Genomic DNA, 14,498 nt, shown 5'->3' with positions numbered 1-14,498 from the left:
GAGAAACAGGCTTCCCGACGAGCAGGGAGCCTGATGTGGGGCTTGATTCCAGGACCTTAGGATCATGACCCGAGCCGAAGGCAGACGCTCAACGACTGAGCCACCCAGGCGTCCCTATTTTATAGTGTTTTTATAAATTACATCCCTTGATGGCATGGATCATATTTTCTTTTTTTTCTTACTGTAACCCCAGCACCTAATAATACAGTGTTAGGCTTATAGAAAATGTTCTGAAAATTTATTGAATGAATTTAAATGGGCATGAATAGTGATTTTACTCTGCTAAAGTTTTATTTGAACTATGTTAATTTTTTTTCTTTTTCTTTCTTTCTTTTCTCCACAAAGTTCCACTCTTATCCTGGGGACCCAGCTTTAACTTTAGCATCTGGTACGTTGAACTTAGTGGCATTGATGATCCCGATGTAGTACAACCCTGTCTCAACTGGTATAGCAAGGTAGGACTGTATTTTAAAATCCTGATTTTATGTTTCTGATACCTATAAAGGGAGCAATGTGTAAAGCTTTTGTCTTCTTTGAGAATAATTTAAAATACTGAGAATAGTAATAACTGTAGTGATTAATCAGCTAACATTTATTTACATTCTGCCAGCTGCTAAGCAATCTTTATAACTTATTTAATCATTACCACTCTATGAGATAGGTAGTTATTATCCCTCTTTTACAGATGATGAAATGGAGCACCGAGACTTTGAGGATCTTGCTTGGTCCACACAGTTCACAGTTGTAAAGTGCCCACACCAGCATATAAACTCAGGCAGTCTAGCTCCAGAGTCTGCCATTATATGTATTATTAAACCTATCTGATCCTGAATTTTGTTTTCAACCAATATTGATAGAAATATTTAAACACAGTTTTTAGTGGGGTAGTGTTGATTCTGTGCTGCTTTGTTTTTTTTTTTTTAAGATTTTATTTATTTATTTGACAGAGAGAGACACAGCGAGAGCAGGAACCAAGCAGGGGGAGTGGGAAAGGGAGAAGCAGGCTTCCCGCCGAGCAGGGAGCCCGATGCGGGGCTTGATCCCAGGACTCCGGGATCATGACCTGAGCCGAAGACAAATGCTTAATGACTGAGCCACCCAGGCGTCCCTCTGTACTGCTTTTATAATATATTACTCCATTGTGTTTGTTGAGTAAAATAGGAATATTTACTTTTCCTTCAAAGAATTTGAAATAGCTTCTGTAAATATTATGATCTTGTGCTTATAGGAAGTATAAAATTATATTTAACCATTTTGCTCATAGATCATTTTATACAGAGGATACAGCCTGAAAAATGTGAGTTTAAGTTATTGAGAAATAGGTCTTTGGATTTTTTGCATACCATTTATACTTTGTTTTGTTTTTGATGAATATTTATTTGACTCTCATAGCTTTTTTTTTTTTTTTTTGATGGGGGGCTCTCTCTTGTCAAGGAGATGATAAAGCTTTAGTCTATTCACTACTTCTTACTACTTTTATTTGCAAGTAGGGGTGAACTGATGTACTCATAGGAGATTGGGAAGCACTATAAATTCTAAGGTTTTTCATATGGAATTTTGGCTCTTTTCTGGTTAGTTTAATTGAGGAACTCTTTGACAATTTATTTGTGGCATTTGATTATATTCAACTTAAAATAGATGCTTTTAGTATTTTCTGTATTTTTCATATATTCTTGGATTTCCTGTAATACTGTAAGATCTTTCAAGGTAGAGACAATATTTTTAAACGTTAAAAATCACCTTTACAGTGTTATACACATAGTTGTATAAACTTAGCATCTTCTAAATTCTATTGGTTCTTTTAAAAAATAATGATTAAATTTCTCTGATATTTGAATGTAATTTTCTCTTTAGCCTACGATGTGTGTGTGTGTGTGTGTATTTTAGTATACTCACACATACCTCTTGATATTGTAGAAAGTTGCAGATTTCACCTGTTACCGCAACATTGTGGAGAGATTATATTTGAGAACATAAAATTGTTCAGTCTTAACTTTTCAAGTTTGCTGCATTTATTTATTTATTTATTTATTTTTAAAGATTTTATTTATTTATTTGACAGAGACATAGCGAGAGAGGGAACACAAGCAGGGGGAGTGGGTGAGGGAGAAGCAGGCTTCCCGCTGAGCAGGGAGCCTGATGTGGGGCTCCATCCCAGGACCCTGAGATCATGACCTGAGCAGAAGGCAGGCGCTTAACGACTGAGCCACCCAGGTGCCCCAAGTTTGCTGCATTTATTATGAACCTCTGGAAATTAGATAAAATCTTCACCACTTTGAGTTTCAGTCTTTTTTTTAAAGTGTTGAAATTCTATTTCATAAATTTTCTCCTACTGTATATCTATATGCAGCCTGATAGAAAACTTACAATATAGATATGATTCAGACTCCTAAAGTCAACATGATAAAAAGGTATTGCTGTTAAATATGATTCCAGATAGTTATGATAAATCTTTATTTAGAAGCCAAGGGTTAAAGTTCGTTTGGATAAAGAATGAATCTTTTGTTATTTGAATAAGGAAAATCTTGGTTAAGTGTAATACTTAAGGAAAAATGTTTTGACATTTTATTAATTAGAAAATCAGCCAATTATAAATTGATTTGTATTTCAGGTCTTATAAATCTTCCTAAAAGGGGATATTCTTGTCTTTTAAAAGAATAATGCTTACAAGTAAATATTTTTGTTTGGTTATCGTGCATTGCTGCTTTGTCACTAGTTAATTTTGGTAATTTTTATTTAGGAAATTTGTGGAAATTTCATAAATTATTCTTGAAGATACTGCTTGTTTGTTTTTTTAAGTTTTTATCTGAGCTTGTATTTTTGGCATTCACCTTAATAGGGAAGAGTTAGTACATTGAACGTTCTTCTCTTTAGATTCTAGTTAATTGAGATTTTTACTTTATAGCATTTAATAGATGAGGTAGCCCAGGCTTCGAAAAAAATATAAAATTTAAATAATCTTTTTCTGATCATTTTGAGTCATAAATTCTGTTTGTGGTTTTTGAAATACATAAAACACTTGATAATATTTGCTTTTCATGTAATAACTTGAACCAAGAACAAAAAGCATAATATAACTTATATATATTATTTAATGGTTTCTAAGCTTTGAGTACCAACATTGTAATCTGATGAGTTAACGCCATGGAAGTTATAATCTTTGCAATCTTAGGTGGTCTTTGATAAACAGTTTTTCTGCTTTTTTAAAAGTTCAGGCTCTAGAATTAGGTTTGGTTTCATCTTTTTATATCTTTCATCTTTATGAAATATATACCTATGGGTATATATATGTATATTTGTATATCTTCATCTCTTTTGTGTCTTTCTGCTATATGGTTTTGTGACTTCTGGTAAGTTATTACGATTGACTAAGCTTCAGCTTTGCCTTTCAAAGTAGAAATAATGATACTAATGAGTAGTACAGTGCTTAGCACATAGTAAACGCTCACTTTAGGTTAGTTGTCACTTATTGCCTACAGTAATAACTAAGCAAATCTCTTCTTTTCATACTTTCTCTTGTGTTCCAGTAGTACCGTGAACAGGAAGCTATTCGTCTTTGCCTAAAACACTTCAGACAACACAACTATACAGAGGCCTTTGAATCGCTACAAAAAAAAACCAAGATTGCCCTGGAACATCCCATGTTAACAGATCTACATGATAAACTGGTGTTGAAGGGTGATTTTGATGCTTGTGAAGAATTGATTGAAAAAGCTGTAAATGGTATGTTATAAACATGTAAACTGTGTTTATTAGGGTGATTTCAAGTATATACAAGAAATAGTTTTTTGAAAAGAATATAATCTTATGCCAATTATTAGTTTACTTTTTTCCCCTCTTTTTACTCTGTAGAGATTGTTAGCTTGTTGAATTATGTGCTGCTTTTATATAAGGTAGGTCCATAATGATACTTGAAAAACAACAAAGAAACATATTTGAACTCACATATCTAAATCTAAATTGCCATCTTGGGAAACCATGGAAGCATGCAGTTGCATTTATGAATGCTAACATTGACTAGCACTAAACAGTGTTACAAAAAGGCTTTATTTTTTATTTATTTATTTATTTATTTTTAAAGATTTTATTTATTTGCGAGACAGAGAATGAGAGACAGAGAGCATGAGAGGGAGGAGGGTCAGAGGGAGAAGCAGACGCCCTGCTGAGCAGGGAGCCCGGTGTGGGACTTGATCCCGGAACTCCAGGATCATGACCTGAGCCAAAGGCAGTCGCTTAACCAACTGAGCCACCCAGGCGCCCTACAAAAAGGCTTTAAATGTTACCTTCTGTTTTGGAGGCCTATTGCTTTATGTATTTTTGTTGATAGAAAATTGCCATTTTTTTAACGGCATGATTTGGCATAATGGATAGTTGGGTATGTTAAAAAATGTTATTAGTAGAAAGTTACAATGAATAATGAATGAGGAGATTTGTACTGGAAACATCTTTGTGATATGGATGCTACGTAATTGTTGATTTTTCTTGGATGGTTTTAAATCTGGTTTTGAAAGAAATGTGAATATTAGAACATGATATAATCTCCAAAGATAATTGTTTTGGAGGATGACATCTATTTGAATATTTAGGGCCTGGTATGTTTTATTATTTTTATTTTTATTTATTTATTTATTTTTAAAGATTTTATTTATTTGACAGAGAGAGACAGAGTGAGAGAGTGAACACAAGCGGGGGGAGTGGGAGAGGGAGAAGCAGGCTTCCCGCAGAGCAGGGACCCCGATGTGGGGCTTGATCCCAGGACCCTGGGATCATGACCTGAGCCAAAGGCAGACACTTAATGACTAAGCCACCCAGGCGCCCCTGTTTTGTTATTTTTTAAAAGGATCTCTGTTGTTATTTTATGGAATGGTATTCTTTTAAAAAATAATCTCCCACAGTGACAAAGAACAGAATAGGTGTTGTGGTATAATAGAAAAAAATATATTGGGATGCCTGGGTAGCTCAGTCAGTTAAGCATCCAGCCCTTGGTTTCGGCTCAGGTCATGATCTCAGGGTCTTGAGATTGAGCCTGGCTTTGGGCTCCCTGCTTAGCAGGAAGTTTGCTTAAGATTCTCTTCTTTGCTCCATCTGCCCCTCGCTCTGCTCAGACACATATGTGTGTGTGTATGTGTGTGTACACATTCTCTCTCAAATAAATAAATCTTAAAAAAAAATTTTTTTTTAATAGGGTGCCTGGGTGGCTCAGTTGATTAAGCGTCTGTCTTTGGCTCAGATCATGATCCCAGAATCCTGGGATCGAGCCCTGCGTTGGACTCCCTGCTCAGTGGGAAAGTCTGCTTCTCCCTCTCCCCCTGCCCCTCCCCCCTGCTCGTGCACGCTCTCACTCTGTCTCTCAGATAAATAAATAAAAATCTTTAAAAAAATTTTTTTTTAAATATTTGGTCTTTGTCTCCTAAAAGTCCTGAAATTTAGTGGAGGGATAAGAGTGTTTTTGTATGCTGAGATGACAGGTGGCTGGGGTCCCTAGATAGCTTCAGATTTCCAGAAAGACCAAACCCTGTGTGTAGAGGGCTGAAATTTTCAGCCCCACCACCCCAGCCCGATCTGCAGAGAGGGGAGAGGGGTCAGAGATTGAGTTCAACCACCAGTGGCCAGTGTTTTAATGAATCATCCCTAGGTAGTAGAGACTCAAAAAAAACAAAAACAAAAAAACCCCTAAACATTGAGGTGCCTGAAGAGGGCATAGAAAACACATACACACACTATCTCTCTCTCTCTTTCTCTGTCTCACTCACTCTGGTGAATTATTGAACCTGAGGGGGTTTGTGGGAACCCCAGATTTACAGGCAGTAAATAAGTACAGGTGGCCTGGGATTTGGGGTTGGCATTTGAAGTGGGGATAGTCTTTTGGGACTGAGCCCTTTAACGTAGAAGGATCTGACAGTAACTTCAGGTAGATAGTGTCAGAATTGAATTGTTGGATACCCAGTTGGTGTCAGAAAATTAGAGAAACAGCTGGTGTGAGAAAAAACCCCACACATTTGGTATTAGAAGCATTGTGAATAAAAACAGCTTAGTGCTCGGTATAAAACTTGTGGAATGAAATTTGGTGATTTTTTTTTTAATAGAACAATAGACTTTCTCCATTCTCTGCTTTCATGTATTTTAATCTTATCTCTGTTATCATCCATTATTATTATGTGCTCATTTATCAAATAGGTTGAATATTTTACAACTGAAGAAAATGGAACCAGTACTGCCTTCTTTGAGTTTATAAATTTTAAATTAACTTAAAATGAATTGCTTCTGGCTCCATTGCTTTGTAATAACAAACCTGCCTCTCAGCCTTATACATTGTTACTGCTTATTTAATTGGTAATGATACTTGCAAATAAATGATTACTGTGTTTGAAATAGAGTAAACTGTGCAGTATAAATAAATAGAATATATATGATTATTAGTCTCTTCCCAAACCATTAAAATGCCACCAATGAAAGTATAAATGTATGTATACCATTTCTAAGAATGAATTCTATATATTTTTTTAACCTAAAGATGAGGAAGTCACGAGTATTTTCATGGTTTGTTACTTTTGCTTCAAATATTTATCTTAAGGCATGTAATATTTTGTTAAGGTAAATAACAATGAGAACAACAAAAACCACTGGCAACTTTATGCTATTACTAGGCTAAAACAGTTATATTTAAAAACTGTGTCTTTATCAGTATACTCATTTAAGAGAAACTGTTAAAGTCATGTGCAACTTTGATATTACAGGGACTTAACTTACCTTTCTGGCTCTAGGAAGGGCCCAAGTTTTAGGGAAAATTGGTAATTACTCTATTCTTGAGACTTAGAACGCAGTCATATTTTTTGTACTCCTCAACTGGCTTGGAACAGTGTTTAGTTAATAAACATTCCTTCCAGGGTTGTTCAGTTTGCTGCTGACTTCACTGATGATGATTTGTTGGACAAATAAGGAAGTAAACACTGCAGAGTTTTTTGGCTTCTACTCCACTAAAAACATAGCAGAGAAGGGCAAGAAGTTCCTGTTTGCTAAATAGGAAAGCTTAGGGAATCAAAAGCATCTTATAATGGAGGAAACAAAAATTATGTTTAGTATATCTTAGTGTGTTCTTCAAATATGAGTATTTGAGATATTTGAGAGAAAGTGTCTCTAATAGGCTTCCTATTTGTTAGAAACACCCCTACATTTATATTTAATTTCATTACAGATCCAATACCCCTGGACCAATTATTGCTACTTTCTCCCTGACAGTGCCGGGGGAAAAAGTAGAATCCAGTGATGATGGGCAAAAGTAATCACCTAGAACAGGAAGTATTCAAAGAAAACCTAACCTCCCTTTGCAGTGTTTATCTTATTTCTTCCTCTTTAAATTAAACTTTGCTTTTTTAAGATAAGGGAGGGATAAAGTTTAATAAAATGGTCCTAAAGTTTCAACTGGAGGTCTTTATCTCCTTCCCACTTTCCCTCCTCCTCTCCCTTTTCTCTCTTTCCCCCTTTAATCATTTCTTCTCACTCCATGGTTTATGTGGTGGTTGTTAATTATGTGGCAAGCGTGTTTCCCTCTCAGCACTTTTTTTAAGTGAGATCTCAAGTCTTGTAGGAGTTACCTTTGTGGCAAGGTTTTTTTTTTTTTTTTTTAAGATTTTATTTATTTGACAGAGAGAAAGACAGCGAGAGGGGAACACAAGCAGGGGGAGTGGGAGAGGGAGAAGCAGGCTCCCCACTGAGCAGGGAGCCCGATGTGGGGCTTGATCCCAGGACTCTGGGATCATGACCTGAGTGGAAGGCAGTTGCTTAACAACTGAGCCACCCAGGCACCCCTGTGGCAAGGTTTTAAACTACAGATTTAATATTGTTAATAGCAATAGGACTGTTCATATTCTGTATATCTTCTTGAGTGAGCATTGGTAGTTTGCATCTTTTAGGGAATATTCCCATTCCATCTAAATTGGTGAATTTATTGGCATAAAGTTGTTCATATCTTTATGACATCTTTATGTCATATCTTATTCTTGAAATTGGTGATTGTTGGTTTCTTTGTCTTTCTCTGTTTTTTTTTCTTCTATTTCATTGATTTCTACCTTTATCTTTATTATTTCCTTTTTTCTGCATAGTTCAGTTTTAATGAAATGAAATGAAAGCTGAGGCCATTAATTTGAGATCCTTTACTAATACAAGGATTTGGTGTTAAAGAGTTACCCTCTAAATGCCAACATGAGTTCACTCCTTGGTGAGTCAGAAACTGGACCAGGCTGAATTGTTGCATAGAGAAAACTTTCATTTGCAGCAGAGGAGATCACAGTGAATGACTTCCAAAGCTGTGACTCCCTGAGAGAGGGTGAATGGGTTCCTTTTGTTTAGGGTTAGGATGAATATTTAGATTGGGAAGCCTTGTCATCATATGTAGAGGCGAGCATAAGGTCACACACGTGCCTTAAAGAAACATGCCTACACATACATTGTATGTTATGTAAGTGAAGCTGAGGCTCGGAGATTTTAGTATTATAATGAGGTAAAAGTAGTTGTTGTTCATTCCAGAGGTCACTCCATGGTCCTTCTGTGCAGGTGCAGGTTGGGGGTTTAGCTCAAAAGGTCTGGGTGGTCTGGGCCTGCGGGGGTCTTGTCAGGGCAGTCTCCATCACCTCAGGGGTGCTTTCAGGTTTCATTTACCTCAGTTAAGAGCTAAACAGAAAAGAATAGCTTACGGAAAAATATAAGACAAAGGTTCGTGAGTACAAGCAGGTGGGCAGTGTCAGGTCTCGGGATCTAGTTGGTGACATAAACACTGCTAGCTGTATATGACAAATTTTGCTGTGTTGTGTTTTCATTTCTGTTCAATTTAAAATATGTATGCATAATGACCAACCCTTTGCCTTGTTTTGTTCTCTTGTGCTTAATCGTTTGGCCAGGATATTTAGTACAAGGGTGAGATGATGTAATGATAGTGGATATCCCTATGTAGTTCATGTTCTCAAAACAAATGCTTTCAACATTTCATTGTGAAGTACGTTATTTGATCTGGGATTTTGGAGATCCTGTATTAGATTCCTAGATTGCTAAGAGTTAATGTTATAAATGGGTATTGAATTTTACCACTTTTTCTCTATCTTTTGTGATATGATTATTTTCCTCCTCAATTCTATTAATATGTGAAATCATAGTTATTGATTTTTTAATGTTAAACCTCAGATATACTTAACTTTACATTTCTCAGATAAATCTATCTTTCTCATACATTTTTTGGTCTATTTTGGATTTAGATGGACTAATGTTTTGTTAGAATTCTTCTGACTATACTTTCATTAGTAAAATTGGCCTTGTAATTTTTCTTTTTTTTTTTTTTTTTTTTTTTTTAAGATTTTATTTATTTATTTGAGAGAGAGAGAATGAGAGACAGAGAGCACGAGAGGGAAGAGGGTCAGAGGGAGAAGCAGACCCCCGCTGAGCAGGGAGCCTGATGTGGGACTCGATCCCGGGACTCCAGGATCATGACCTGAGCCGAAGGCAGTCGCTTAACCAACTGAGCCACCCAGGCGCCCTGTAATTTTTCTTTATCTTACCTTTCTCTTCAGGCTTAGTATCATTGTTACGCTGATCTCACATAATGTGTTAAGGAGTTAGCCTTTTCTTTCTATAACCTGTGAATGTGTGAGATTTGCATTCTTTCTCATATGCTTGGTAGAATTTGTCATTATGCTAACTGTGCTTAGAAATTGCTTCGGGAAAGTATTTTTGTCTATCAGTTCAACTTATTAAATGTTGTAAGACTGTTCAGGGTTGTTTGGTTGGTTCAGCTTTTAACAAGATATCTTTTTCTAGGGGCGCCTGGGTGTCTCAGTCGTTAAGCATCTGCCTTTGGCTCAGGTCATGGTCCCAGGGTTCTGGGATCAAGCCCCACATCAAGCCCCAGATTGGGCTCCCTGCTTGGCGGGAAGCCTATTTATCCCTCTCCCACTCCCCCTGCTTGTGTTCCCTTTCTCGCTATGTCTCTGTCAAATAAATAAATAAAATCTTAAAAAAAAAAAGTATCTTTTTCTAGGAATTTTTCAGTTTCACTTAAAATTTCAAACTTCTGGGCATGAAAATATGCCTAATATCCCCTTGTTAAATGTTTTCAGGATTTCTGTTTCAGGATATCTCTTTTCACTCCTTCTATTTCTCATTGATGAATTCTTTTTCTTCCCCCCATCACTCTCACTGCAGAAATTTATTAAGTTTATTGGTCTTTTGAGGAAACCAGTTTCTGGTTTGTTGATTCTTTCTGTTATTTATAATGTCTTCAACTCTTGATTTAGTTGTCTTCTTTCTCTCTTTGAAACTAAGTTTCTGTCTTTTTGTAACTTACTAAGATGGATTCTTGGCATATTAATTTCCAGACTTGTTATTTTCCCATATATACATTTAAGGGTATAAGTTCCCTTCTACTTATTTTTTAGTTGTCCTATGAAGTATTTTCATTTTTGTCCAGTTCGACAATTTCATTATGAAATAATATGGCTCATTTATGAGCCATAGTTATATAGAAATGTAGTTTTATTTTTAATTTCCAAATTAAATATCCAAATTCCAGATTTCATTTTTGTTGTTGTTTTAACTTATTTCTAGCATGAAGGCATGGCGGTTAGAGTACATATTCTATAGAATTCTAGTTCTTTGAAATTTGATGAGACTTACTATATGGGCCAGTTTAATTTTTATAAACATACATATTTGGATAGAATATGAATTCTTTATTTGTTGGGGCACTTTTCTGTATATGCCCCATTGGTTCAGTTTGCTAACCATGTTGCACAAATTTCCTTTACCAGTAGTGATTTTCTGTCGGATTCTCTCAGGTACTAAGAAAAATAAGTTAACTCTTTCTGCCGTGAATTTGGAATTGCCCATCTCTTACGGGTTTGTCCAATTTTGCTTTATATATTTTGAAGCCATGTTTCTAGATATATACACAATTTGAACTCTTTATTTTTGAATTAAATCTTTTATCATTATGAAATGTGTTTTTCTCTCTAGTAGTATTTTTTATTTTTTTGTTTAAATTCAATTAACATAAAATGTATTATTAGTTTCAGAAGTAGAGGTCAGTGATTTATCAGTTTCATATAATACCCAGTGCTCATTATATCACGTTCCCTCCTTAATGTCCATCACCCAGTTACCCCATTCCTCCAACCTCCTCCCCTCCACCAACCCTCAGTTTGTTTCCTATGATTAAGAGTCTCTTATGGTTTGTCTCCCTCTCTGATTTTGTCTTGTTTTGTTTTTTCCTCTCTTCCCCTATGATCCTGTGTTTTGTTTCTTAAATTCCACGAGTGGAATAATTGTCTTTCTCTGATTGACTTATTTCACTTAGCATAATACCCTCTAGTTCCATCCACATCGTTGCAAATGGCAAGGTTTCAAATTTTTTTGATGGCTGAGTAGTATTCCTATATATCTATATCTATCTATACACACACACACACACACACATCACATCTTCTTTATCCATTCATCTGTCATTGGACATCTGGGCTCTTTCCATAGTTTGGCTATTGTGGACATTGCTGCTATGAACATTGGGGTGTAGGTGCCCCTTCGGATCACTACCTTTGTATCTTTGGGGTAAATACCCAGTAGTGCAATTGCCTGTGTCGTAGGGTAGCTCTATTTTCAACTTTTTGAGGAACCTCCATACTGTTCTCCGGAGTGGCTGCACCAGCTTGCATTCCCACCAACAGTGTAGGAGGGTTCCCCTTTCTACGCATCCTAGCCAACATCTTTTGTTTCCTGACTTGTTAATTTTAGCCATTCTGACTGGTGTGAGGTGGTGTCTCATTGAGGTTTTGATTTGGATTTCCCTGATGCCGAGTGATGTTGAGCACTTTTTTATGTGTCTGTTGGCCATTTGTATGTCCTCTTTGGAGAAATATCTGTTCATGTCTTCTGCCCATTTCTTGATTGGATTATTTGTTTTTTGAGTGTTGAGTTTGATAAGCTCTTGGTAGATTTTGGATACTAGCCCTTTATCTGGTAAGACATTTGCAAATATCTTCTTCAATACCATCAGTTGTCTTTTGGTTTTGTCGACTGTTTCCTTTGCTGTGCAAAAGCTTTTTATCTTGATGAAGTCCCAATAGTTTGTTTTTGCCCTTGCTTCCCTTGCCTTTGGAGACGTGTCTAGCAAGAAGTTGCTGCAGCTGAGTCTAGTAGTGTTTTGCTTAAAGGTACAAATTGTCTTACCTTAAGCTTTCATTTGGTAAGTATTTGCATAATGTATCTTTTTTTTTTTTACCTTTTATTTTCAACCATTCTGTATCCTTTTTTTTAAATAAGCATCTCCTATAAATTTAGTTCAAAAAAATCTGCCTTCTTTTGAGCATTTATTTCATTTGCATGATAGAATTAGTGGTAAATATATAGGTTTAATCTTACCATTTTATTATATATACTTTGTCATGTCCTTTATTTTTTGGTTGTTAACTCTTAAAACTTTTTAATTTTCATTTTTTCTTTTTGTTTGGAAACAACATACTTTGTTTATCTAGACTATATGATTAGTCTAGAAATTACAGCAAGTATACATATTTAACAAAATTAATCAGTGCCTTTTTTCATTTCCCGTACTAGGACTTAGTGGACTTTCAACTTCCATCTAGTCACCTTCCAACTCATATGTTATTGTTGTCCTTTAATACCACATTCAAAGACCCTATAAAATATTACTATTCTTACTTATTGCACCGAATTATCTACTAATTTTTTTGTTCTTCAGTAATATTTGCATCTTTGATCTTGTATCTAGGATCATTTTTCTTCTGCCTTAAGCATATATCATTTAGGATTTCTCCTCCTCCTCCTCCGAGAGAGCTCATGCATGCGAGCGGGGGAGGGCAGAGGGAGAGAATCTTAAGCAGGCTCCATACTCGCTGTGGAGCCTGGGGCAGGGCGGGGGGGACACTATCTCACTACCCTAAGATCATGGCTGGAGCCAAGATCAAGAGTTGGACACTTAACCAGCTGAGCCACCCAGGCACTCCTGTCATCTCTGTTTTGATGAGAAATGAGTTTGATAGAACTTCGGGTATAGGTTGCAGTACTATTGTGTATGCTCTTTTTTTTAAAATCTTGGATGAGGTTTGAACATTTTTTTTTCCTCTTGGTAAAAACTCCCTAAGTTTCATTTTTTATCATGTACTTTTTAAGAGGATATTCACTATTGGAGACAAGAACAGCTTGTGCCTAGATAGGACTGTATGAAATGTGTTTGTAATAGTCTTAATCAGGGGGAAAAATGAGGTGGTGTTGGGCCTGGAGACTTTAAATAGTTTTAAAATTGTTAGCAGCTCGGTCTTAGCATGCTTTCTCCTAAGTGATATTTTCATTTCTTTTGCATAGTTTTACTTTTATCAGACCCTTCTGATTTCCTGCTTTAGATGTTTGTCAAAAATAGAAATACTAGCGACTGCCTGACTTCCTCTTAAAACATAGAAGTAATTTTTAAACTTAGTTCACAGTAATGTGTAAATGCCTCACTTTTTAATTTGTTTTTGAGACTTTCAAAACAGTGAAATGAGTGTTGTCATATTTTTGTAGATGAGAATATCATTATTTCAGTAGAGAACCTAAACTTTTTTTGCTGAATCATATAAAATATCTACAAGCAGGCATACCAAAACAAAAGGCAAGATCTTACAAGAGTTAGGAATATAGGAACATGGTATTTGGGATGCAGAGGTGTCAACTTTTCATTTATTTGAGATCTTAAAAGGGAATTCTTTTAAATTAAAACAAGTTACTAAAAGCAATGTATTTTGAAAAAAATCTTTACCCTGCTTTAATGTTTGCCGCATTTTTATTGTTTCAAGGGATTTCAAGCTTATGACTGTTTGATTTCTAGAAATTAAACTTGTTCTGTTAAAAAATAAAGTTTCAGGGCACCTGGGTATTGCAGTTGGTTCAGTGGCCGACTCTTGGTTTCAGCTCAGGTCATGATCTCAGGGTTGTGAGATCGAGCCCTGCGTTAGGCTCCACACTCAGCACAGTCTGCTTGAGATTCCCTCCCTCTCCCTTTGCCCCTTCCCCCTGCTCGCTCACTCTCTCTCACTAAAATAAAATAAATAAAATCTTTTAAAAAGATTCTGTAGCATGTAGTATTACTATTTACCAAAGCCTTAATAAACATTTGCATTATTACTTTTCTTTTTGAAGACATAAAAGAAGATTCTTAAAGCATGTCATTTTATTGAAAGTAGCTGTTCCATGTAACCTACTCCAGATACATCTGGACTATTTATTGATAACCCAGTTTCCCTGGCAAGAGGCAATAATGCATATTAGGATAGATTAAATGAGAGTCATCTTTAATTTATCATGTTTCTCTGTAAAATGCAAATACGTATTTTTTTAAGTCATTATAATATTTTTTGTTTGGAGTGGTTATATGATTTAATATTATAACATGAATCAATGTCAAGAAGCTAATAAGAGAGTTGGATAGTTGGTAGTGTAGAGGGCTATGAGAGGGCTGG

At 35.8% G+C, this 14,498-nt stretch overlaps 1 protein-coding gene across 7 annotated transcripts in view; it reads left to right on the top strand.

Moving 5' to 3' along the window:
- MKLN1 (muskelin 1) overlaps nucleotides 1-14,498 on the top strand; it is a 326,049-nt gene that overhangs the window by 224,703 nt on the left and 86,848 nt on the right. For 6 of the 7 annotated variants that reach the window (XM_054505195.2, XM_054505196.2, XM_064574936.1 and 3 more), the window contains 2 exons: nucleotides 346-455; nucleotides 3,531-3,723. In XM_054505195.2, the coding sequence (XP_054361170.1) occupies nucleotides 346-455; nucleotides 3,531-3,723 (303 nt within the window). Of the gene's footprint in view, nucleotides 1-345; nucleotides 456-3,527; nucleotides 3,724-14,498 lie in introns of those variants that run through there. The other variant, XM_064574937.1, reaches the window with a different exon arrangement.

This window comes from Mirounga angustirostris, unplaced genomic scaffold, assembly GCF_029215605.1.
Source record: "Mirounga angustirostris isolate CCGP_5_RB_7025 unplaced genomic scaffold, mMirAng1.0.hap1 SCAF_12, whole genome shotgun sequence".
NCBI classification, from domain to species: Eukaryota; Metazoa; Chordata; class Mammalia; order Carnivora; family Phocidae; genus Mirounga; species Mirounga angustirostris.
The sequence above is the reverse complement of the archived record's forward strand: the minus strand, read 5'-3'. Positions and strand labels throughout refer to the sequence as shown.